The following is a 26140-nucleotide window of genomic DNA, read 5'->3' on the forward strand; positions in this document are numbered from 1 at the left end:
TCTTCATGACAATCCCGTAAAGACAGGTATAATATCCCATTTCTTAGATGAAGAGACTAAGTCACAAAGCGATAAACAAAAACATCATGCCCGAGGTCACCCTGTTAGTAAGTGGCAAATCTGTCCAATTCTAAATCCCAGGTTCTTTCAACCTCACCAGGCTGAGAGTCACTAAATCTGTTAAAGATGGAGAGCCCTGTTTCAAAGTCTCAAAACTCGATAAAACGCAACGTTTTCCAAACAGCAGTCCTCAATAACTTAACAAAGCTTTGCTTCATTGGACTAAGTTTCAAATAATTCAAAAACTCTTCTGAGCAGAACTGGCTCTTTCACTGGGGCTTTCAAAGCTACTCTGAGAACTTGTAATGCCCCAGGCCCGGCATCACGACCTCAACTACCGTTGTGGAGAGTGGCAGAAAATGAATCTGGATACTGTCAGTGCAGCCCCTCCCAGACCCAACCCAAGGACACACTTCCTGCCTCTTGGGAGTCTCTGTGAATGGCTGGTTTCTCCTGTGTGGCTGGCACCCAGCCTTGGGCTTACAAACATGCTCACATCTCTCCGGTCCTGGAAAAAAAGACCCTGTTCCCTGACCCTCCCCGGTCTGGAGCTGCCATCCTGTCCCCGTGCTTCCCTTCACCTCTAAGTTTTTAAAAAGCTCCACGCTCTGTGTAGACGACCTCACCCACACCATTCCTCGATCTGCAGCAGTTGGCCTCCTGCCCCCAGTACCCTCCTGAAAGAGCTCTCTCCAACACTTCTTCTGTCAGCACACCTGGTGTGTCCTCCCCCAAGGGAGCACAGAAGCGTGGGATTAGTGATTCTGCGGACAGAAAAAGTCACCTGAAAGTAGCAGGCAGCATCTGTTCCAGGCCAGGTGCCGCAAGGCTCCCAGCCTCTCCTGAGGGTCCAAAACTGTCACCTTCCTGCTTCCTAGAGACCCTCTCTTCCCTCACCTCCGCAGTCCTCCTGCTCTGACCACTGTTTTTCCTTATCACACCAAACACATGGCTCTCCCACTCAGGATTTGGACCCAGGTGCCTTTACCACGTACCCTTGGCAGTGCCCATCGCTCCAAGGACTTCAGCTTTTGGCCCCATGCCAGTACCTCTCATGCTTCCTTTAAGCGTTTCCCGGGATCTACACTTCTGCCCCACACCTGACTGTGGACATGAAGGCTCAGCTGGACATGCCCGGGATCCGACTCGCCTCCCCTTCAGGGCCCCATCTCTGCTACCTGCGCACCCAGCTTCCCGGCCCTCCTTGGCCCACAGCCACTACACCAGTGTGCCTACCTCTTTGCCCCTGCTTACACTGTCCCCTCAGCAGGGGACGCCTCTGCCTCCTAACCTGCCAGATCAACTCTCCAAGTCCTCACAAATGGCAGCTCCCCCACAGCACTTCTTCCCAAGACAGGGGCCTATGGACAGTGGTTGAGACTGAGGCCCCAAGAGCCAGACCGTCTGCATGAACTCAGACCGGTTGGTCATTCTGTGCCGCAATTTCCCCACCTATAAAACGAAGACGATAACTCTCCCCATGTGGCTATCAGGATTAAATAAAATAATGTATCTAAAGCTCTTGCCACAGGACTTGTCAAATGTGAGTGCTCAAGAGCTTAATTATCCCTGAAATAATCCAGACCTTAGTTCCATGGCTCTCTGCCCTTGTCCCCTGGTCACTTGCCTTTTTTTAATCCTGTATGACAGTCATTTGCATGGATGTCTCAGCCTCTTTGGGACAGGAACCTATCCATCATCTCTCCTTCCAACACTAGTCGAACAAGCAAGACGTACTCCATAAATGCTTTGTTGAATTGAATAAAATTAAATAACATGTATTTAAATTGAGATCAAAAACTGTTTACTCTACTGGGGAAAGGCTACACTTCTGAGGGACCCATGGCTGCAAAAGTGGCCTCAACAGGAAATGGAAGAAATCCCATGGCTTTAGTAACTTCTTGTGGAATGAGCAGAGAAAACAAAGTAGAATTTTCTGGAATGAGGCACACACATGGAATCCAGCTATACAGGAAACTGCCCTGGCAGGCCATCTTTGCGATCTGAAGAACTCTACCCAAAATGCCCTTGACAGAACTCAGGATCAAAGCCCATCTTTCTACAGTAGAGGCACCAGCCTGAGTGAGTCACAGCAGTATTCCATCCCACGGCCGCTGTTTGGGAAAATGAGCTGGGGAGTCACAAGGGAAGGTCCGCTCCATCAGAATAGAAAGGGATTTAGCAGGGGAAAGACATCATCAGCTCTCTCTGCCCCAGTCCCCGAGGCAGTTAGCCTAACAAAGTTACACTCAGGGTGCTAACAAGAATGCCCATCTTTTCCCTAAACCAAAGCCCCTTCCCAATCTTTAGGGAAAGCTATGAGCTTAGGCTCTTTCTATATGAGCCCCCATAGATGCACATCATCCATAAATGTCTACAAATGGAGCAGAACCCAATACAGGCTCCAGAAAAAAAGGGTTCAGGAGGCTCCAGAAAAAAAAAGGTTCAGCTGAACCACCAACTGGGTGGTTCAGTTGGTTAAGCATCCAACTTTTGGTTTCGGCTCAGATCGTGATCTCATGGTTTGCGAGTGTGAGCCCCGCATCAGGCTCTGTGCTGGCAGCACCAGCACAAAGGCTGCTTGGGATCCTCTCTCTCCCTCTCTCTCTGCCCCTCCCCTACTCATACTCTCTCTCAAATAAATAAATAAACTCTAAGAAGGAGGGGGGTGCTGAGGAAAATTGAGAGAGTTGCTTTAGCTTTCAGGAATGAGACTCCCAGGAATACCAGCACACTTTTTCTCAAGAAATCTCAGACTGGGAGAAAAGTTGAGAACAATGAGTATGTCCAGGCACCACGGTGAGGCCCTTGGCAATTTCCCAACTTGACTATTCCAACCCTGCTCACCCTTCAAGGCCCAGCCCAGGAACACCCCCTCCTCTAAGACCCTGTGGCATCTGAATGGGCACCATCCACCTGGCCTGGGACAGATGCTGCCTGCTACTTTTAGGTGACTTTTTCTGTCCAAAAAATCACGAATCCCACTCTTCCGCGTGTTCCTTGAGCGAAGGGAAGACCTCACACTTCACTTCCCCCTCCCCAAGGCAAAGCCGATATAATCCAGTTGCATCCAACAAGTGTGGAACAGTTCTGAGCAAAGTTGAGGGAGGATGGGTCATAGACAACTCACCCCCACACTCAGACAGCTGACAGTCCAGCAGGACGAACAAGGTAGCCTGTGAGCTCTCTTCAGTGTGACATGTGCTGTGAGAACTATGAGAAGGGGGTCGTGTCCAGGTGTTGGAGCAGAAAAGAGATCAGGGAAAGCTTCCTAGAGAAGGCAACATTCAAGATGACTTAAATATAGGACATCACAGTTGGGATGGTTTGGGTTGGTGGGCTGGCGGGTTGGTTGGTTGGTTGGTTGGATGGATGGATTGTTGGTTGGTTAAATGAATGTATGAATAAAAAATGAATGAGTGAATGAATGAATACCAAGTGACCCTGAGGATAAATCTGTGATTGTTTCAATTCTACTGAAAATTATCAGTTTAAAGTTTTATGACACTGTCCCAAGCAGATCAGCATAATTTTTGCTTCCTTTCTCCTTTCTCCTTTTGCCCAATACTTATTGCCAGGTCCGGGGATATGGCTAGAAAAAAAGGAAGGGAGGAAGGGAGGGAGGCAGGCAGGCCCACTCCAGTCCTTAAGGACTTTATGGAAGTAAAGGTGAGTTATGAAGTCACCACGCTATAGTGAGGGTTATCCATGATACCCAGGAGCAGAAGAGAAGCGCACAGACTATGTCGATCAGGCCACCATGAGAGTGACATATGCAAGGCACCTAAGGTGAAAATTTTAAGGAGGCACTCACTCCCAGGTTCATGCAGATGAACCACCCTGAGAACGAGTGCTCCTTAAACCCTGCACCCTAGATGCCCCATCTGCGTCACTCTCATCCTGGTCCTGTTGCTGACCTCTAGATGGACCTCTTTGCAGTTCTGGTAGCCAGGGTCTAGTGACCTAACTGACAGACCAGCAAAAAAGCATCATGGAGGGAGGGGGGAAGAAAATTAAAAAGCACCCAGGAGAGAAGAATCTCCATATACTACCCCTGCTGGCAGCCATCTCCCAAAAATTATCCCTGAGCCTTAAGAGCCTCCTTCTATCCAGCAGTAGTGGCTTCCCTGCAGGGAACATCTTCCCGGCCTGCGTGCACTTGGGCCTTGGGCAGAGCCAGCAAGGCCCGGATGTGGTCAGAGGAGGATCGTGGAGCTGCCACTCTGATGTCCAGAGATGCACAAAATGACACCACTCACCTTTCCAAGGAGAGGTGTGGATGTGCTCTCGCTTCCTTAGCCACACTTTCTGGATCTCAAAGGGAGTCTGGGTCATGGGAAGTGTCTCCACCCTAGGCGATGCCCTGGACAGAAGACCCAGGTGTCCTGGAGCTGAAGGTGGCCAGCAGCGAGAATTACCCCACAGGGTAGGGATATCTGCCCCTGTCCTACAGGACTCCAAGTGGCCTGAAATGCGCACTGGGGCAGTTTCTCCTATTTAATCTCCTGCACGTGCGAGGAAACGAGAACTCATATTCCCCCACGGGTGGGGGGTTTGGGGGAGCACACATGTAGGGTAAATGTGGGTGAGAGGTGGGAGGGAGGCCAGCTGAGCACAGAGCAGCCGTACCCACCATAGAAGAGAGGTCCCTGGAGTCAGTTAGGAAGGTGAAGCCGGACAGCACAGGAGCCGCAGGCCGGTACCTGTTCACACGGGGCCTCTGGGACACAGGAAAGCAAATGTGTATGTGTCAAGAGTCAGCTAATTTCGAATCCTTACAGACTGACTCCAAATAATGTGCAGAGATAAATTAAACTGGAAGTCCCACCCATTACTCATCCCATGCAGTGCAGATGGCGTCAGACCCGGGATGCTCGGGTATGGGGAAGAGCCCGTAAACCGCAAATACCACATCCTCAGCTAAGCCTCTGCCAAGCCCCAGATGGCATTGTCCACTCCTTCTCAGGGCGCAGCCAGGCATCTGTGTGCCTGCCGGCCTCTGCTCACAATCAGGAGCCTGGGAGGGGATGGGGATCCGGGAGGGACCGGGATTCGCTCCTAGCTCCTCAGGGTGCACTGTCCTTAAGACGGGCCTGCTGAATGAAATCGCCAGCAAGGGTCTCTGGAGTCCTGATGACTGATGACGATCTGCCGCCACCTACTGTCCATTCTACAAAACCCGAAAAATCTGCTGGGGCCCCCTAATGGCACTCACTGAACCCCTGGAATCAACTACTGGCTTCCACACAGAGGCAGGGACACTGATACTCGGGGCTAAAGCGGAGTCCAGGCTGCACAACAAGGCAGTTTAATTACATTCCTCACCCGATGTCACTGCTTCACCGTGAAGTCTTTGCGTTAACCGTGGCCTCTCCAAGCCCAAGGCCCTCTTCCCTGTCCGCAGCACTCCCTAACCGCTCCAATCTTCCACTCCTCTGAGGGCCACAATTGAGCACCCAAGTACGGACAGCTTCACGAAAGGCCCTGGGCTTCAGAGGCAAGGAGCCATCTCACCCTTCTGTAGCCCTAGTGGTGGCCTGGGCACCAAAAGGGCTCAAGAGGCACCTCCCATCTGATCGACACAGCAGGACGTTAGCAGCCACGAAGCCAGTGACAGTTCATCTGGCATTCTTGCAGCAGGGGCTGCGGTTTCATGATGGGAGGGGCTGTCTGTGGGCCTGAATTAAGCTTCATTCCAGTGTCCCCTCCAGAGTCTGTCTCCCAGCCTATAAACGAGCCTGCCTGGCCTGCCTCACCAGGGCACCCTATGCACCAGAGGTGATGGCCACGAACAGGCTTTGCAGCTTGTCTGTCATAACCTGGGTTTGGGGCACCTGGGCGGCTCAGTTGGTTAAGCATCCGACTTCTGCTTAGGTCATGATCTCACAGTTTATGGGTTCGAGCCCCATGTCGGGCTCTGTGCTGCCAGCTCAGAGCCTGGAGCCTGCTTTGGATTCTGTGTGTCTCTCTCTGTCTCTGTCCTTCCCCTGCTTGTGCACTCTCTCTCTCACACACACACATATAAATAAAAACATTAAAAACAAACAAACAAACAAACAAACAAATAAATATTTTTTAAAATAACACCAAGTTCTGGGCGAGTGTACAAGGAGCCACAAGAATGACACAGACAACACTGGTGTCCCGCCCAGGTGCCCTTGCCTCAGCGTGCCCATCCTGGCTGCTGTCCATGTTGGCTAACAACTCACAGCTGCATCCTTCTCCACAGAATCACCCTTTGCTAGACTCACCCAGGAGGTGGCACACTGCCCATCGCAACCCCCCACCCCCACCCCCTCCCAGGACGGGCGACCCTTAGTCAGTGACTGACTTGGGAAAAAAGCCCTCTCCTAGCTTAAAGGTGGGGCCAGCTCTGGGTCAATTCACACTCTCATCTCCCTGGGAGATCAGACTAAGGCCCCACATCCTGGCTGAGACCTTCCCCCACCCTGTCCGCTCCCCCCCCCCCACTGACTTTCTCCTGAGAGCACCCCAGTAATTACATGCAGTCACCCCTCCATCTCAGGCTTCTAGGGCACTGGTTCTTCAGCTTCACCTGAAGCACATCACCTGAAGGGCTTGTTAAAACACACTGCTGGGGGGCGCCTGGGTGGCTCAGTTGGTCAAGCGTCCAACTTCGGCTCAGGTCATGATCTTGCAGTGGTTTGTGAGTTCAAGCCCCACGTGGGGCTCTGTGCTGACAGCTCAGAGCCTGGAGCCTGCTTGGGATTCTGTGTCTCCCTCTCTCTGCCCCTTCCATGCTCATGCTCTGCCTCTCTCTGTCTCTCGATAATAAATAAATGTTAAAAAAAATTTTTTAACAATAATGCAAAAAAAAAAAACACACTGCTGGGCTTTACCCCCAAAGTTCCAGGGCCCCATTGCTCAAACTGCATGAGGGGACGCACATTTGCTCAGGGGCTCTGGTGCCTAAAGACTGCTGCTGTGGCCCCTGCCATGGGTTGAACTCCCAAGGGAGGCCAACAACTTTCAATTTCATGCCCATGTCTACATACCATGTTTCCAAAGGAGATTGGGCAAACAGTGAGTGGCTGGAGCTTGTGTGGCCCATGCACACCCGGAAAATAAAAGCTGAAGCCAGTTCCTATTGCCAGATGCCCAGAGTGACAGGTTTTGAGCAGATGTGCAGAAAAACAACCACAGCACAGTCCATGTGGCCATCAGAAGGCCCAGAAATTCACTCTGAAGGATTCTTACACAAATGACAGGCCAGCACGTCCTCAGAGAGGTCTGTAAGCACCGCAAGGGCTGGTCACCCCCAACCAGACCATCAACTTTCACAAAGTGCCACTTGGGGAGCCACCAGGCTTAGAACACCCAGCTCTGGGGACTTCTAAATAACGAATTCCTCTCCCGTGCTCTTGGTCCTTCACCTAAGGTCTCCTGAGGACCTACTTTGGCCAAGGCATGTGGGTGATAGCAACATATGTAAAGGTACAGAGGAATGTCCTGCCCTCCACATAGTGCAATGGCGGGAAGCAGAATGAGGCAAGGGTTACAGGACTACCCAGGTCGCGGCCAGAGTCCCAGCAGATCCAACTGATGAGCACAGAAACCTAACAAGGGCAGCCCTGACAAACCAGTGACAAATGACAGATTGTCTCAACCACAACCCCCACAGTGGGAGCCCAGAAGACATATTTTCTGAGTATCTTCTTAGATCGAAGGACACGGGAAAGGAACAAAAATCAAAGCAGAAAGTGGTCCCTTCAGCCACTGAGTTAGATCCAAGGGGTTAGAAGGGCCTGATTGCATAGATATTCATGTCCCCTAACATCTCAGCAGGTCATATCATCCGCCACCCCCCCCCCACACTCTCTCCCAGGACACATGCTCCCTGCTCCTGCCCCTGCCTCTGCCCCTAGGTGTGACTTCCATGGCCATCCCTGGGCCCGACGTTGCAAGGCCCACAGAAGGCTCCAAGTAGCCACCTTTCCTCAGCTTCATTAGGGCAGGGTGATGGGGCAGCGCTGCACACACAAGCCGGCCCTGCTGTCATCTCACTGTCTTTGCCATGCTTTAAAATAACTGCATACGCAGGGTGCCCGGGTGGCTCAGTCGGTTAAGTGTCCAACTCTTGATTTCGGCTCAGGTCATGATCTCACAGTTCGTGGGATGGAGCCCCATGTTGAGCAGTGTGGAACCTGCTTGGGATTCTCTCTTTCCCCTCTCTCTCTGCCCCTCCCCAGCTCATGCACTCTCTCTATCAAAATAAATAAATAAACCTTAAAAAAAATAAAATGAAATAATTACATACCCACACATCTCTCTCATCTTGAAGAGCTCACAGGTCTGATACACACTATGACTCCGATCCACATTTACTGAATCGAATGAAATGAATGGGGAAGGGGGTATAGGTGGGCAGGACTGATAGAGGGGGGTTGGGAAGGACAGGGAGCTTACTATGGCTTTTAAGTCAAAGGTGCTGCATACGGTTATGTAGTATGTGCACTGTACAAACATGCCTAGCTGAGGGGACAAGAGGCAGCTGAAATCCAACCCATATTCCATCCACCAAACTGAGCCCTGGGACCTGCTTCCACCCAGAACCTTGAGAGGTTCCTTAAATTCTCTGGCCTCCGTTTCCTCATCTGTAACATAGGGATAATAACTGCTGGGTGGGAGGATGCCCACTCTGAACCTGCAGTGTCTTCTGGGAGTTTGCAGGGAGCTCTACTAGTCTACCCTCCTGCAGACCTTTACTCTCCTCCCTCTATGCACTCCAGCCTAAGGAAGGAAGTGTGACATAGCTGACCAGTTAATTTGGGAAAGAAAGAAAAGGGGGACATTAAGCTCAGCTGTAGCCTTTCTCCTCTTGAGAGTGAGTTGCTCTCCCGGGGGCAGCCGCTCCCACCACGTGGCCACAAGAGCTGACCTGCCCATGGCCTGAGATGAGGTGGGGAAGTCCATCTAGCTCTGGGCCCACGAGGCCTCGGGGTCTGTTGTGTCTTCTATCTTCCCCTTATCAATCACAGAAATGATATGTATGTTACTCCAATCTAACTGATACCCTTTGTTTTGTTTGTCAATTTGTTCAGAGCTCAGGAGAAGAATACTATTTAATAAGCACACAAAAGAAAAAAACCAACAATAAATAATATTCACCTCAACTGATTAGTATAAAGAGCAAATGGGATAATACATATAAGCACTTAGCACAGTGTCCAACAAATAGAGAGTAAGTGGTAGGTAAAAAACAAAGCCCCCCAAAATGTTTGTTGATTGATCAATATAAGGGTCAACACTATTAAACATGTGTGAAACACCCCTGATTATACTTCTGGTATTGGGGATGGGGGATGTGAATGCACTTTTACCTGCTTACTGTAAGACAAAGTTCACAGCATCTTTCAAGGGTTTACTAACTGGGGTAAGGCCACAGTGGTTATAAGGGGCAGAAGCCAGTCCATGGAATCTGAGTCCAGCCCATTGGATTCCAGAGCCCATGTGCCATACCTCCTAAGAGTACTGTAAACAGTAGGTGTTCAATAAAAACCTGATGACTGAAGCAGAGGGCCCAGAATAACTCTGAAAGTAAGAGCCACAGGCCAGCAAAATGCACAGGCTGAAAAGAAACCTGGACCTCATCTACCCAGTGGCCACATTTTACTGTCAGAGACAGTTAAGTCCAGAAACAAATGACTGGCGCAGGTCAGCCAGGGCAGAGCGAGGACTAGAACCCAGGCCACCTGCTATCCAGCCCTTCCTCTTTCCCCTCAACCCACCATCTCCCCCCACCGATCACCGCAGCCTGAGAATGCTCCCATCCATTAGGTTGGAGGCGCTGTTCCCTTTCAGGTGCGCTCAGGTTGTGGCATGGGAGGGCAAAACAAGGCCCGCTGAGTCAAACCACAGCAAGCAGATTTTAACTCAGTGTGAAGAAGAATTGTCTCGCAGTCAGAATCACGCAAAAGTGCTGTGGGAACTGGGGAGCTCCCCATGGCAGGAGGGGTTCAAGTGGAGGCCAGTCACCACCCTAAAGGCTGTGGAAAGGATTTGTCTTCAGGGAGAGAGGTGACGCCATTTGTTCACGTATTCCCCAGACTCTGGAGCTCGCCGCCCGGGTTCTAACCCGTTCTGCCTCTTACCAGGTGTATAAGCATGCACAGTACAGCATGTACAGTACACTTCTCTGGGTGAGCTTCCTCGCCTGTAAAATGGGAATTATAATAGTATATCCCTCCTAGAACCGTATGAGGATTAAAAGAGTGAATTTACTCAAAACACTTAGAACAGTGTCTTACACAAAACAGGTCAATATCAAAAGTTGATTGATCTTGTTACTGCTGCTGGTGGTGGTAGAAATAGTATTAAGCAAATGCTCATCGAATGCCCTCTGTGTACCAAGCACTATTCTAGGAGCAGGGAATATAAAGTCTCTGTTCTCATGAAATTTATTTTCTATTGTGAGGGAGACACATAATGGGTAAGTAAATAAAATAACTTCAGGTAATGATAGGTGCTGAGAGGCCAAAAAAACGGGCTGGAAATGCGGGGGTAGAGGTGCAGTTGGTCAGAGAAAACCAGTCTGAGTCCAGAACATCTGTCTGACAAGAAAGAGCCAGTCACGAAATGATTCAGAAGTCGGGCCTTTATAGCAAGAGGACAAGTCAGTTCTACCCATGTTGGGTAACGGGAAAGAGACCTGTAGAAAGAATAAAGATCTAGAAGTAGCTACAAGAGGGCGCCTGGGTGGCTCGGTGGATTGGGTGGCCACTCTGGATTTCAGCTCAGGTCGTGGTCTCGGGGTTTGTGGGTCTGAGCCCCACGTCAGGCTCTGCAGTGTGTCAGCACAGAGCCTGCTTGGAGTCCTCTCTCTCTCTCTCTCTCTCTCTCTCTCTCTGCCCCTACCCCACTTGTGCTCTCTCCCTCTCTCTCTGTTTCTCAAAATAAATAAATAAACTTTTAAAAAAACTTTCAAGTAAAAAAATAGAAGTAGCTACATCAATGCTGAAACAAAGGAAGAGAAGGGGGGACTGGCCCCACCAAGATACTAAGCTATAACTACGAAGTCATAGTAATAAAAGCTGTGGTCATGTGGTTTTAGATTTTTAAAAAAGGACAGAAGACTAATAACCCCAACAGAGAGCTCAAAGACAGACCCGCATCGAAATGGGAACTTTGTAAAGAATAAAGGTGGCTTCATGAATCAGTGGGGTGAGGAACAGATTGTAGATGGTGCTGGAAAACTGTCTTACTCTGTGGAGAAAAATAAAAGCGGATCTTTTCATCCTACCAAATGCAACAGGCAAATGTAAATGCAACAATTATCCCAACTAAAATAAAAATTATCTGAGAGGATTAAAAATTCCCAATATTCACTGCTGAGAAGAGATAAGCTTTAGATCTATACCGGGCCATAAAGAAACCCCAACAAATATCAAAAGACTGAACTCATACAGAGTGTATGTGACTGAAGTGAAAACAAGCCAGAAATCAAAAACAGAAACCAGAAAAATACCCCAGATGTTTGCTTCGGTCAATATGTGTCTAAATAACCTATGGGTCAAAAGAAGAAATCACAACGGGAATTAGAAAATATTTAAAGTAAGTCATATGAATAGACAACATATGAACTCACGGAATACAACAAAGCATTGCTTAGAGGGAAATCTGTCGCCGTAAAAGGTATCACAAAAGAAGGCTGAGGGGAGCAGAGGGTGGAGGAATGGGTGAACTGGGTTTTTGTGTGTTTTTTTTTTTTTTTTTTTTTAGCTTAAATAAATTATAATCTTTTGAAAAAGAGGGAAGGATCCCGGCAAACCCCATAGGGTTTTGGTCGGAACCCTTAAGTAAAAGGCTATAGAATGGATGAAAGGAAAAAGATAGAAAAAGATATTCTATCACTATACTATAATCAAAGGAAGGCTGCGGTAGCTCTCCCAAAATAGACATTAAGGCAATAAGCATTACCAGAGATAGAGATTTCATAATGATAGAAAAGTCTATCCGACAGGAAGATACAAAACTTCTACATGTACACGCATCGAATAACATAGCCACAAAACGTGTTAAGCAGAGTAGGCCCAGCTTACTAGGGTCATAAAGGGAGTTTATGGACTATAATCTATTTATTTTGCCTGTTCCACCAGCACCCAAGTGCCTAACTCTTCAAAAGAACAGAAAAAAGGGGCACCCCTTCAAGCATATCCTAGATAATGGAATCTCATGGTGTTGTTGCAAGGAAGGAAATTTGCTAGCCAATCTCCTTCACGAATTTATACATAAAACCCTACATACAAATATTAATAAATTTAATCAAATAATATATAAAAAGATAATACATCCAAGCAAGATTTATTCCAGGAATGTAAGGTTGGTTGACATTCAAAGATGAATCAATATAGGAATCATCAAGGTCTATTGTGAAAGAATAAAAGAAGAGTAATACAAAAAAAAAAAGTTTGCCCCCAAGAGCCTTGTGGGAGCCGATACATCACCATGTCTGGGCCTCCCACAAGAAACATCTCTTATGCCACATCAACCTGGCCATGTTGCTGCAGGTAAGTCTGGGAATCACGTGCCAAAGTCTCGAGACTGTGAGAAGAAAAAAGGACCAAGGAACCCTCCCTCCTCTGAAGCTTCCCGTATGTACGCACTCTGGGCTGTTCTCTCCCTCGTGGGGGGACCATACCCACTTTGTGGACTTCACAGGCTTGCTCTGAGAGCCCAAAGAGCCACGGGGGACTGGGCAGATCTCTGGGAAAGCCATCACCTCAGCACAGCCCGCTCACCTGAGGGGCAGGGGCTGGGTCCCCTGCCGTGTGAATGCCCTCTCCAGCCTCTCCTGGGTCGTCCTGGCACTCCCACCTGGCAAGGAGAACTTCGAGGGCATCCTGTTGCCCTCCGGGCCACTGTCCACAGCTGGGCTGTCCTCTGCAAGATCTCGCCACCTGCCGCTCCCCCTCTGCAGGAGCCCTTTGCTGGGCAAGTGAGGGGGGCTGCTGGGTGTGGTTTTCTGTTTTTCTGAGGTCAGCTCACTGAGTGGGCCCAGGGGACTTCTGGAAGTGGAGCCAGTGCTGGACGCCAGGCCCTCCTGGGCTGCAGGGTGGGCCGGGGTACCGGCGGAGAGCTCAGGCACTTTCTGGCCCTCTTCCTCGGAGGCCTGGGGGGCGCCGCTGCTCAAGGACAGGGACCGCCTCAGGGAGCGCTTGCGAAGGGAATCCTGAAAGGGGCAAGGACAAGGGCAGTGAGGATCCCATCCCCTTCAAGGGAGGTGGGAAAACACTCCATCCCACACGACAAGCATTTGCCCATGGCGTTTCCTCCCCCTGGAACATCTTTCCCCATTCCCAACTCCTCTTAAAATCCCACCTATCCTTTGAGGAGGTACTCACAGGCTGCCACATCCGTAATGCTGTCACCGTGCTCCACGTGCATAAGCCCCAAGAGCGTGCCTCGGCCCTTCTCCCACAGTCTTACAGAGAACAGCGTCCAGGAGCAGGTGCAGCTGTAGCTCCAGGGTCGGATCTGTTTCCCAATTCCTGCATCACCACCTACCTACCAGCCATGCTCCCTGTGGCAAGTTATTAATTTCTCTGTCCCCCACTGCCCTCACCTGTAATATAACCTGTCCACAACCCACAATCTGGAATTTCTCTCTTTTTTCTTAATATTTGTTTATTTTTGAGAAAGAGACAAACAGAGCATGAGTGGAGGAGGGGCAGAGAGAGAGAGGAGACACATAATCCAAAAGAAGCTCCAGCCTCTGAGCTATCAGCACAGAGCCTGACACGGGGCTCGAACCCACGAAGATCATGCGAGCTCATGACCTGAGCCCAAGTCAGACACTTAACTGACTGAGCCAACCAGGCGCCCCTAATTTCTCTTTTCTTTAATGTTTGTTTTGAGGGGCAGAGAGAGAAGGAGAGAGTCCCAAGCAGGCTTCAAGCTGTCAGTGCAGAGCCCGATGCAGGGTCTCGGTCCCAAGCCAAAATCAAGAGTCAGAGGCTTACCCAACTGACCCCACACTATCTGTAATTTCTAAAACCTCTCAAAACAAGTTTCTTCTGGAATCCTGTGGCAAATTCTTCTGAACTGTTACGAGGTTGTTTATAGTCTTTTTCTAGTGTGAATATTCATATCTTTAATTGTAGAAATGTCAATATTTTTGCTTAGGGGGTGCTACCCCAAACCCTACTGCAAAGCATTAGGTGATATATGGTTTGTGCATGGTGTTTCTTTCCTGAAAATAATGAAATTCTGAATTCCAAAACACATCTGGCCCAAAGGTCAAATGAGGGATTGGGGACCTATAGCATCTATTTTCCACAAGATCATAGTATGAAGGGAGACACCCATGGAAGGCACTGGCACAGAGCCAGACCCATGAGGGCAATCAACAAACATCAGCCACTGCTCTCTAGCTTTTCCCCAGTCCCCAGTCACACAGGGCCTTAGCCTCTCCTGCTGATAGACCAGGAACAGCAGAGGCCAATCTTCATTCATCTCTGGTGTCCAGAGTTCCCAGCTCAGTGACCTATACCTAGTAAGCGCTCAAGGCTTGCTTAGTTTCTGAAATGAAGGAATTCGAAAGGAGTCAACAGAAATGTCCTATTTTACTGTCAATGATCCACTGATGAAACGGGAACACAATTTACCAATCTAGGATAGGGGAGCGGAGGTAGAGGGGACAAAAACAGACCTGCGAGGCTTTTCCTGGGTTTAAAATTTGGGATCTCTCAGAATTTCCAGAAATAATCCTGAACCCAGTGGTAAAGCCCGAGCTGGAATAAAAATAGCTAATTCTGTAGTATTGTTGCCTAGTGGAAATTACTAGGCACTACAACCCTCCGAAAGCCACCAGGGCATCCCTGCCACACAGTGCAGAAAATATTAGTCACCATTCCCAAGGAGACCCAAGCTCTGGCCAAAGGCAGGGAACCCAGCCTCTTACTCATCCTTCGTAAGTACAGAGCTGACCTAGTAAGTAAAAAAAAAAAAAAAAAAAAAAAAAAAAAAAAGATGAAATACCTAGCAAATCTTGCTCTTTTCTCTCGAGCAACCAGTTAAGTACGGCCAAGGTACTCACAGGTCCACAGAACACTTTCTAGAAAGCCTGGGGAAATTCTACAACAACCTGTCCCATCTTTCAATGACCTTCATAGGATTCAGGTACCCCAAGGGAAAAAACACACCTCCCGAGGCAATCATCCCCCCCTTCAGAAGTTTGGGTCAATCTCCTAGTGGTAAAGCAGATCTATGCAATCTGCCTCGCATCTCAGTTGTGAAGGGGGTCTCAACTGCACGGATGTGATGGGATGTCGCTGTAGGACAGGACCCCAGCATTCATCTGGTCCACCAGTTCTCAAAGTGTGATCCGCCAGCCTTAAAGGTCCCCAAATCCTTCTGGGGAGCTCAAACCTCTTTTCATAATAATATGACATGAGTTGCCTTTTTCACTGTGTTGACATTCGCCGTAATAATGCAAATGCCCTGGTGGGAAAAACTGCTGGCCAGTAGCACGAATCCAGGGGGTGGCACCGAACTTTACTAGCACTGGAGGTATTTGCCACCACTTGCAATAACAGTACATAAGTAAAATGCTAATTTTGCTTAAGAACGTCCATGATGAGGGGCGCCGGGGTGGCTCAGTCAATGGTTAAGCATCCAACCTTGGCTCGGGTCATGATCTCACGGCTTGTGAGTTCGAGCCCCGCATCAGGCTCTGTGCTGACAGCTTGGAGCCTGGAGCCTGCTTTGGAGTCTGTGTCCCTCTCTCGCTCTGCTCCTCCCTCACTTATGTTCTGTCTCTCTCTCTCTCAAGAATAAATAAAATATTTTTTTTTAATTGGAAAAAAAGAAAAGAGAAAGAACGTCCATGCTGAAGCATAACACTTACTAACTGTATTCAATCTCAACCCTATGGTCCACATCTCTTTAATATTCCATGGGACAAAATGGGAGGTATATATACGCACTCCGCTGGGTGCAGAGGACCCGGCTGTCTCAAGGAAAAGCACTTGTGCAACCATCTGAGCTATGAAACGAACTTGCTAATGTTTTTCGCGAAACAACTGACAGACAAACTATGGTTACTCAGACTTGGGTATCCGGCAGGCGTTTTCTTGAAAATAAACTGAGCCTGTCACTTCAAGTGAAACAACTGATGAACGGTCAGTGATAAAATACAAATTATCAGGTAAAAATGAAAATTTGGGGAAACCTGAATCAGCCACGGTGAGCTTGAGGGCTTCTCAGCACTTAAAAATTTTTTCTGATGAATTGGGTGGCAACATCAAGCAATGTGATTTTTTTTTTTTTATTTATATATGAAATTTATTGTCAAATTGGTTTCCATACAACACCCAGTGCTCATCCCAAAAGGTGCCCTCCTCAGTACCCATCACCCACCCTCTCCTCCCTCCCACCCCCCATCAACCCTTAGTTTGTTCTCAGTTCTCAACAGTCTCTTATGCTTTGGCTCTCTCCCACTCTAACCTCTTTTTTTTTTTTTTTTTTTTGTTCCCTTCCCCCATGGGTTTCTCTTAAGTTTCTCAGGATCCACATAAGAGTGAAACCATATGGTATCTGTCTTTCTCTGTATGGCTTATTTCACTTAGCATCACACTCTCCAGTTCCATCCACGTTGCTACAAAAGGCCATATTTCATTTTTTCTCATTGCCACGTAGTACTCCATTGTGTATATAAACCACAATTTCTTTATCCATTCATCAGTTGATGGACATTTAGGCTCTTTCCATAATTTGGCTATTGTTGAGAGTGCTGCTATGAACATTGGGGTACAAGTGCCCCTATGCATCAGTACTCCTGTATCCCTTGGATAAATTCCTAGCAGTGCTATTGCTGGGTCATAGGGTAGGTCTATTTTTAATTTTCTGAGGAACCTCCACACTGCTTTCCAGAGCGGCTGCACCAATTTGCATTCCCACCAACAGTGCAAGAGGGTTCCCGTTTCTCCACATCAAGCAATGTGATTTTTTTAATGTGGGTTGTTGGGTTGTTTTTGTTGTTGTTTCTTTCTTTTTTTTTTTTTTTTTTAATGAAATGTGTTCACATTCAGAAGATCTCAGGAACCCAGATAACTCAGTAAGCCAATATTTTCCAAGTGAACAAATGCATCATGTTACTAAACTAGGCAGTGGCAAAAGATCCATTCAAAGTGCAAGGCAGACCGATAGATATTGGTAAGGTACAAAAAGTTCCTGGCTATGCTTTCAGACTCCACAATAAGAAACCACAACTTGTCTAGTTTGGTGCAGCATCAAAGAATACCCCTGGTTTCCAGAAGAGACTAATAACACGCTTTTCTCTGTTCCAACTACATATCTGCGTGAGGCCATATTTTCTTCATGGACTTCAACTAAACTATCATAATGGGACAGACTGGATGGAGAAGCAAATATGAGACTTGAACTATCCTCTACTAAGCCAGACATAAAGAGATTTGCAAAAATGTGAAACAGTGCTCCTCATCTCACTATTGTTTTGGAAAATATGGGGGGGGGCGGGGTTTGGTTTCACAACATGTTATTTGTATTAAGTATAATGGGTTTACTATTGTTGATGGTTTAGTAAGTAAATATTTTTTTTTAATTTCTCAGTTTTAATTTCTAACGTGGCAAATGTCAACAGCTATAACCCACATAACAAAAGCTCTTCAGGTCCCTCAGTAATTTTATGAGTATGGAGAGACCCTGAGACTACAGTGGTTTGAGAACCACTGATAGGGTGTAAAACAATGTCTCCAGCAGAGAGCGTCCCTGGTTTCCCCTTGACCCAACTAGTCTAGTGGCTTCCGACATGGCCTGCTCTCCTCCTAAAGCATCTCTGACTGAAGTTCCTCATACGGGCCTCCACCTGCTGGTCCCAGGTGTGCTCTCAGGAGACATCAGGCCAGGCTACACCACTCACCCCAACAAAGGGCCAGCAAGCCCACACTGCGCTCTGCACACAAGTATGGCAGAGTCCCTGCTCTCAGGAGGCCCACAGCCTAAGCTCAAGAGGCCTGATAGGGATCATCTCCCTCGCCACTCCAGTCCACCCATTTGGAGCACCGGCCGAAGATGCCCAGGAGATTGTGACGTCACATCCAGGCTTGACAGGAAAAGAACACTGAGCCCACTAGCAATGTCTGCTGCAGGCACAGCATCGGGCACTTGCAGGCATTTGCCACCCTGGGACCAGGTTATTCCCACATCCGTGTTGGAAGAAATCTCTTCTGTTCTGCCCCTCCTCCCACCTTCTGTCTTCTCTTCCCAAGACTAAACATTCCCAAATCTTGCCACTTCCGCCAAACTCTTCACCTTCCTGGCGGCTTTCCTCTAGGCATGGTCCAGTCCCTCTCCAAATACACAAGACACGAGGATGGGACATGATGTGAACGTGCACTGTGAGCCACACACTGGTTCGCCTCCTTGATCTGGACACCAAGACTGTAGAACCATCTCCAAGCTGTGAAATCCCAGTGCTCGGCAGAGCCTTAGCCACCTGATCTAACAAACAAGACCATGGCCAAGAGGAATAAAGACCTTGACCAAAACCCCACAAGACGCAGGCAGAGGCAGGGAGAGGGTCGGCTTCTTTATGTCTTGATTCCAAGTGAAATGGGAGAATAACACCAGCCTCTAGAGCCACAGCCCACATCTAGCCATGCAGCACAGGACAGGACGTGACCAGCCATGGACACCGATGACCTATGTGGGTTTGCTCAGGCTCCCTCGTTTGACTAATACTACACTGTGACTTGGTGTTTGGTTTTCCTTTGGTTTTCTGTTTCTTTGCCGTTTCACAAACTCCTTTTATATTCATTCTCTCATTTGGTTTAGTCCCCCCACCTAACGCGACCCTACCAGAGCCTCTCCTTAAGGAAGACTATAAAAGAATGATGTGAAATTATTAGAATTTCTTTTTAAAGCAAAGCAAATGAGACTATTAGGGTTGGGATTTCTTTTACCCTTTTAACTATGATGTCTTAAAAAAATAAAAAAGATTTTCTCTAGACTCGGATGGGTCACCCACCACTCCTGAATGGCAAAGGTAAAACTAGAAGATACATGTGTTCTCACTCAGCAAAGGAAGACAAAGCCATGGCATCCACCTCATTGACATGTGGGTAAACTGAGGGCAGGGAAGGAAACGAGGCCTGGCCTTGATCCCATAAGGATCGTACACTGTCTGGCTGACAGTCATGTACTGTCTTTTTGTCAGTACAACCAGAGAAGACACAGGCAGGTGTTCCTCCCATCCCAGCTCACAGCTCCCCGCTTCTTGGACTACGTCGTGGGGAACCCTCCAATGATCCCAGGCAGCTCCTTAAGCCCTGCCTGCCTCTCACTTTCCACTCTCACACGAGCAGTGAGATCGGCAACCCTACCTGCGGGGAACTGGCGATGGGCCCGGTCATCATGCCTCGGACAATCAGGCCAGACTTTGGCCTGATCTTCTCTCCCATCCTTTTCGTGTCCAAGGAAGGTTCTGACAACTGAAGCCTGTCCATCTTCTCCCATGCAGGGGTCACGGGGGGACTTTCACCTGGGACAGCCTGCGTGGGCTTACGTTTGTGTGGGGGCCTTTTGGATGATACAAAATTACCAAGTAAATCCCCATCAAGATTGTCATGTCTGCAAAAAAAGATATATCTCCATTAAGACAGATTCCCCGAAAGGAACAGCTAACATTGATAACAAATTCCACATTCAACAGGCACACAGAGCAAGCCCATTCATAACTACGCGAGGGTTCTAACCAGCCAGGGTTCTAACCAGCCAGTGCCTATCATTAAGGTAAAGAACAGAAAATACTTTCATATCAGGGCAAATCTGACCTATAAAATAAGACCAGGAAACAAGAAACAAAATCAGAATTGATGACCCATGACAGGATTCCTCAAATATCCTTAGATATTGTGTATCCTCAAATATAAAGAGCATCCTTATTCCAGACCCAAGTTATAGAAAACCATAGCCCTTCAATACAGTCATGAGTTACATGGAACCCAGTCTTACTGTACCTCACTGAGATTGGTGGATAGAGACCTGTGGTAAATTTTCCCACAACTATTCAGTTAATGTCCAGTTAAGTTGGGCATGCTAATGCCTTCTTTCCTGGGTTGCTCGGCATTGAAAGAGAGTAAGAAAGATAGATTGTGTGTGTGTGTGGGGGGGGGGGGTGTATGTGAAAGAGAGAGAGCAAGAGAACAAAAGAAGGTGAAACACAGGGATGTAAGCAAGGAGGAATAACAAAAATGAGAAAGAACAGAGCCAGAGACCCAGATAAAGAGAATGTTCGCCTATGATCTGTGATGGATCACCCAGAGCCTTTCTGACACAGGCTGGGATGCTTTCTACCACTAGACTCTGGCCTAAAGGGGCGCTGACTGCTGCTCTGTGCCAAGCTGCTTATCACCAAGCACTGGGTCACATGTGAGAGAAGCGGTCATATGTGCCATGACTGGGGCATGTCTGGCAGAGGAAGGGCTCAGAACCAGCCTGGAGAAGCTGAGAACGACTTGCAGAGGGGACAGCACGGAGTCTGTAGGAATGAGTAGGCAGGAGATAATCAGAGGCCCCGGGCACGAACACAGAGGCCTGTAAAAGCAGGACAGGCCCAAGTGAGCCACGCAGGCTGACTGTGGAAAGAGTTTTGCAAGTTACCCTTAGGAGTTTGGATTTTTCCTGGAAGCCATGGGAAACATCTGAAGGCCTTTCCGTGGGGAAGCCAGCAGAGCCAGACTCGTTTGTAGGAAGCTCATGCTCTCTTAGGTGGAGGGTGCACTCAAGCAGATCACTAGAGGCCTAGAGACCAGGGAAGAGCCGGTGGGAGTCAGTGCAGGCAAGAGGGGAGGGTATGAACTGAAGCACTGCTGTCGGGGCAGAGAAAGTAGGCAAGAGTCTAGTGTCATTAAGGACTCATGGAGGCAAAAATGATAGACTAGGAGAAGTCAAGGATAACACCCAAATATGTAGCTTGGGCAACCGGGTGGAACTCGGGAGCCTCGACTACTTTCTTTTGCTGGTTCTTCATCGTCTCAGAAATATTTATTTTCCCAGCCAGGCGGTGAGCATCTCCGAAGAAGAACCACCTTCTTCCGCAGCACCCTGATTCACTTTTACATCCGAAGCCTTGTGTTAATGTTTTTTAACGGTGCTCATCCTTTGGCAGCTCGATGCCCAGACCCTATACTTTGGCTACCCTCAGGAAAGAAAATGCTTCTCAACAGAGCCGGAAGGAAACACCCAGTCCCGGGGAGTTAGACTCACTGGTGGTGACTACAGGCGGCTATTAAGTTTGTAATGTAACATAACTGCTTTCCAAATAATGGAGGTTCAATCCAGAATCCCAATTCATTTTCTCCCTAAGAGGTCCAAAAGGCCTTATTTTTCAGATGTGTCTAATTCTACAGTGTTAACTTGCTTTGGGAATTCTGTACCTGTTTTGTTTCGTTTTTAAGAAAATGCAAATGAAGCAAGCCCCTGAACCTGACAAATGTTAAACATCTGAACCATGAGCATCCCCCTCGCATCCACCTCTACTCCCAAGGCCTCCAGAGAAAGGTAACAGTGCCCCACAACAGGGAATTGGAAAGCACACAATGTGGAAGCTGAATAATGGCCCCCCAAAGATGCCCTGACCCCAGAACCCATGAATGCTATCTTACGTGGAAAAGGGACTTTGCACATGTGTTAAAGTTTGAGATTATCCTCTATTATCTGGGAGGGCCCACTGGAGTCACAAGGGCCCTTGCTAGATGGAGGCAGGAGGTCAGTGTCTGGAGTAGGATACAATGACAGAAGCAGAGGCTGGAGTGATGTGCCCTCAAGACAGAGGGAGCAGCCACAAGCCAGGGAATGCAGGCAGCCTCTAGAAGCCAAAAAAGGAAAGGAAACAGATTTGCCCCCAAAAACTTCCAGAAGGAACAAGCCCTACTGACACCTTGTCATTAACCCAGACCAGTTTTGAACTTCTGACCTCAGGATTGTAAGATAATATATTTGTGTTGCTTTAAGACATGGTGATGGTTAAATTTCATGTCAGCTTTGCTAGGCCATGTTGCCTAGTTGTTTGGACAAATACTAGCCTTGATGCTTCCATGAAGGTGTTTTTAAGATAGGACTAACATCTATAATTAGTTGACTTTAAGTAAAGAAGATTACCCTAGATAATATGGGTGGGCCTCATTCAATCAGTTGAAGGCCTTAAGAGCAAAACTTGAGGTTTCCCAGAGAATTCTGCCTCAGGACTATAACACAGAATACTGCCTAAGTTTCTAGTGTACCAGTCTGCCCTACAGATATCAGACTTGCCAGCTCCCACAATCATGTGAGCCAACTCCTTAAAATAATATATGTATGTATATATAATACGCATACACATATATATGTGCATATATATTTGCATGTATGTACACACACACACACACACACACACACACACACACACACACACACACATCCTGTTGGTTCCTATTGGTTCTGTTTTTCTGGAAAACCCTGACTGTTATAGCCACGGCATTTACAGTCATTTGTTACAGCAGTGATAGGAAACCAACTCACAGTGTAAATAAGAAGAGATACCTGGCTTTGCTTGTTTCTGACAACGATGTTCTCCATCCTGCATCTTCATCTGCAAGGTCATATATATTCACCAGCGTGGTCTCTGAGCATCTCGGTGGCGATTTGGTATTTTTCTTTGGAATTGAGAGTGCAGGAATTGGTGTTTCTTGAGTGACATTGTTAGCAGTATTCCCAAAGTGATCCAGAAAGTATCTGGTAATGAGTTCGAGGTTTGTTTTTAGAGGATTTTCCTTTGCCTATCATTGGAAGAAAAAGTATCATTAACCACAGGTACAACTTCAGGGGAAAAAGGTGGAAAAGAGGACTAGTCCAGTTCTTTGACATAGTTTATCAGCTTCTTATTCATTCATACACTCTTTCTTTCAGCAAGTATTCAGTGACTGCCTACCATGTGTGAGGTGCCATGGTATAACAGAGATGAAGACAAAAATCTCTATCCTAAAAGAACTATCATCTGATGCATGGGTCAGGCGATCCGATGAACAACTGTAATAAAATATGATATGAATAGAAGAATACCCAAGAAAATTTCCTCTTGGTTTTTCTCCTAGGAGTAATTTTAGAAAATAGATATCTTTTCATTTAAAAAAAAACTAAACCTTTTTTCGGGATCATTAACTCTACAAGTTTATAAATACTTGGGACCCGAATGTGCTCTAAGGTTGTGTGCTCTGCATTTAACACTGGACACTGGGGACCACAGGGACTCTTCTGCAGCAGTCTATTGCAAAAAAACATGAGAGGCCATCAGGATTGACTCAATCTACACCAGAATCTTGAAAGAAAGGAAGAAAGAAAGAAAGAAAGAAAGAAAGAAAGAAAGGAAGGAAGGAAGGAAGGAAGGAAGGAAGGAAGGAAGGAAGGAAGGAAGGAAGGAAGGAAGGAAGAAAGAAAGAAAGAAAGAAAGAAAGAAAGAAAGAAAGAAAGAAAGAAAGAAAGAAAGAAAGAAAGAAACTCTTTAGTGGTCGGTTTTAGAAAGAAATGATCTCAGTATTTCCCAATCCTGACAATACCAAATATCATCTTTGGAGGTTTTAAAAATACATATTCCCAGGTCCTGCTGTGTCTTACTAAGTAAGCCAGAATTGCAAAGATTGGAGTCCTGACTTGTCTTAAAATTCCCCTAAGTAAGCTGGACATAGTTATCCAAGCAGCAATCCACAGGCTGACCTCGGGCCATGGAACTGTGTCAGTCCCCACCCCACTTGCCCAGGAACACCAAGCTGTTGGGAAGTGTGGTCAGACACGGGACATTTGGTGAGTCCGCAATCGGAGCAATATAGCGCCTGACAAAGAACCTGGCACAGAGAGGACCCTCAGGCACATCCAGTCCTTCCCTATTCCTATTCCCCTGCTCTGCACAGCAAAATCCTGGGACCCACACCCACAGCCAAATGGGTTATGACCAACAGCAACAGACTTATCAGGCAGTCAAAATAAGGGGACAGCTTTATTTTTTTAGAATGGGGCCCAAAAGAACTATTTTGTCTAAGTCTAAATGAAACTCACAAGGAAGAGAGTCAGGGGAAAGGCGTTGCATAATTAATTTAGACCGTCCTATTTTTCTTTCAGTACGAGAGATTTATAGCCCTGCGTTACATGAATTATACTTTGTGGCTCTTCACAGCCTTTATATGAATCTAGACACCATTTTTCAAAAACTTAATTTTACATTGGCATTTTTATATATTCTATCTTTAATAGGGAAAAACAAGTTCCTGGAACTAACATTAAATTGCAGGGCTTTCCTAGAAGCAGGCTAGCTTTGTGCAAATGTCAAAATCATTATGCAATAGATAGGTTAATAAATATGTCTTTCTGTAAAATATAAGCTCATTTCATTGTATAATAACTACTGTAAAAATCAAATAATCAGGGCACTTACCAAGATCTAATGAAAATATCTTAAGTATCTTCAGATAATTATTACCTTAGGGAGACTATATTATAGTGCAGAAATAAAAATAACTTGAATGGCAAAGATGATTCCAGGAAATTAAGTAAAGTTGCATTTACATAAAAAATCCCAGTGCATCAGCAGGGTTATTTGATTTTCTGGTTACCCGTCTCACTTTCTATGGAAAAGCCTTTCTAAAATATACAGTCTACTCTGCTGCCTTGAAATGCAGCCAATGGAGATCTGCTGAGTGTCTGGTGCTGGGGTCTACAGGACCCCAGCCGACCACACAGAAGCGGTGGAGGGGCAGCGGTATCACACCGGGACCAAGGATGAAGGGCATCGATCTGATGTCTTTACTGAACCTATGCCAGGACTTCACCTGGCTGCCACTGCCCTTTTCTCATCAAAGTCAGGCACAGGAACTTGTGGCAACCTAAGTGTTCCTGTAGGTTGATACCATTGTTCGTTTGAGGGAAACTTGGCCTGGGTTCCTCCCTGGGCTATGTGACACGTGCGAGGGCAGGTTTTGAGCTGCTCTGACGTTTTTCCAGATGTCTCAGAAATAGCCTTGGAGGGCTGGGGTGGGGGGGGCGTCCCACTCCCATTCTAACCTCATCTGCTAAGATATCGTTTGCGTACAGGGTTACAATTACAGGAAGCTTGACTGCCATTACTATAGTAGGACTGAGAATCAGATCTGGTTCTAGCTTCACCCCTACCCCGTAAGTCACTGTGAGATCTTGACAAGCCACTTTTCTCTGGCTCACAGCTCCTCCAGATGGGTCTCCCATTCTATCAGTAATTTCAAAGCTTTGGGGCACATGGGTGACTCAGTTCAGCGTCTAACTCTTGATTTCCGTTCAGGTCATGGTCTCATGAGTTTGAGCCCTGCATTGGGCTCTGCGCTGACAGCGTGGAACCTGCTTCAGATTCTCTCCCTCTCTCTCATCCCCTCCCCCACTCACACACTCTCTCTTTCTCTCAAAATAAATAAACTTAAAAAATAAAATAAAAAATAGAAGCTGCTTAGTCCAGCCCTGAGGGGCTGCCCTAAAAGGCCAAGAAGGCAAGTCCTCTTTATCCCCAATCTAACTAGGGGATTTCCCTTCTTTGTTTTGCATATTTGGACTTCTGCAGGAAATATCATTTTATTGCCTTTTCAAAAAATTATGATAAATGCTTAACTGCATGATCATTAGATTCTTTCCAACTCTGACACTATTCCTTACCACAAGGCAATACCTACTGGAGAGCCCATTCTTCAAGCAAATTAGAAGATACCATGTTCAGGGTGCCTGGGTGGCTCAGTCGATTAAGCGTCCAACTTCAGCTCAAGTCATGATCTCACAGTCTGTGAGTTCGAGCCCTGCATCGGGCTCTGTGCTGACAGCTCAGAGCCTGGAGCCTGCTTCAGATTCTGTGTCTCCCTGTCTCTCTGACCTTCCCCCATTCATGCTCTGTCTCTCTCTGTCTCAAAAATAAATAAACATTAAAAAAAGAAGAAGAAGATACCGTGTTCATGGCAGAAAAAGCAATTAAGCCAGAATGGTAGCTTCATTCATTCAGTCAGTCATAGAATCCACAAATACACATGGACCATTTGCCGTGGCCTCAGGCAAC

The 26140-nt window shown here is 47.2% G+C and overlaps 1 protein-coding gene across 3 annotated transcripts in view; it reads right to left on the reverse strand.

The window, feature by feature from the left end:
• Positions 1-26140, reverse strand: part of MINDY4 (MINDY lysine 48 deubiquitinase 4) — a 110463-nt gene that overhangs the window by 75663 nt on the left and 8660 nt on the right. For all 3 annotated transcript variants that reach the window (XM_025930043.2, XM_086693301.1, XM_086693304.1), the window contains exons 3-5: positions 22621-22856; positions 19422-19668; positions 12819-13249 (exon numbers count right to left, since the gene is read on the reverse strand). In XM_025930043.2, coding sequence (XP_025785828.1) covers positions 12819-13249; positions 19422-19668; positions 22621-22856 — 914 coding nt within the window. The remainder of the gene's footprint in view (positions 1-12818; positions 13250-19421; positions 19669-22620; positions 22857-26140) is intronic.

Source organism: Puma concolor, chromosome A2 (genome assembly GCF_028749965.1).
Source record: "Puma concolor isolate L17-30 chromosome A2, mPumCon1.1.hap2, whole genome shotgun sequence".
NCBI lineage: Eukaryota > Metazoa > Chordata > Mammalia > Carnivora > Felidae > Puma > Puma concolor.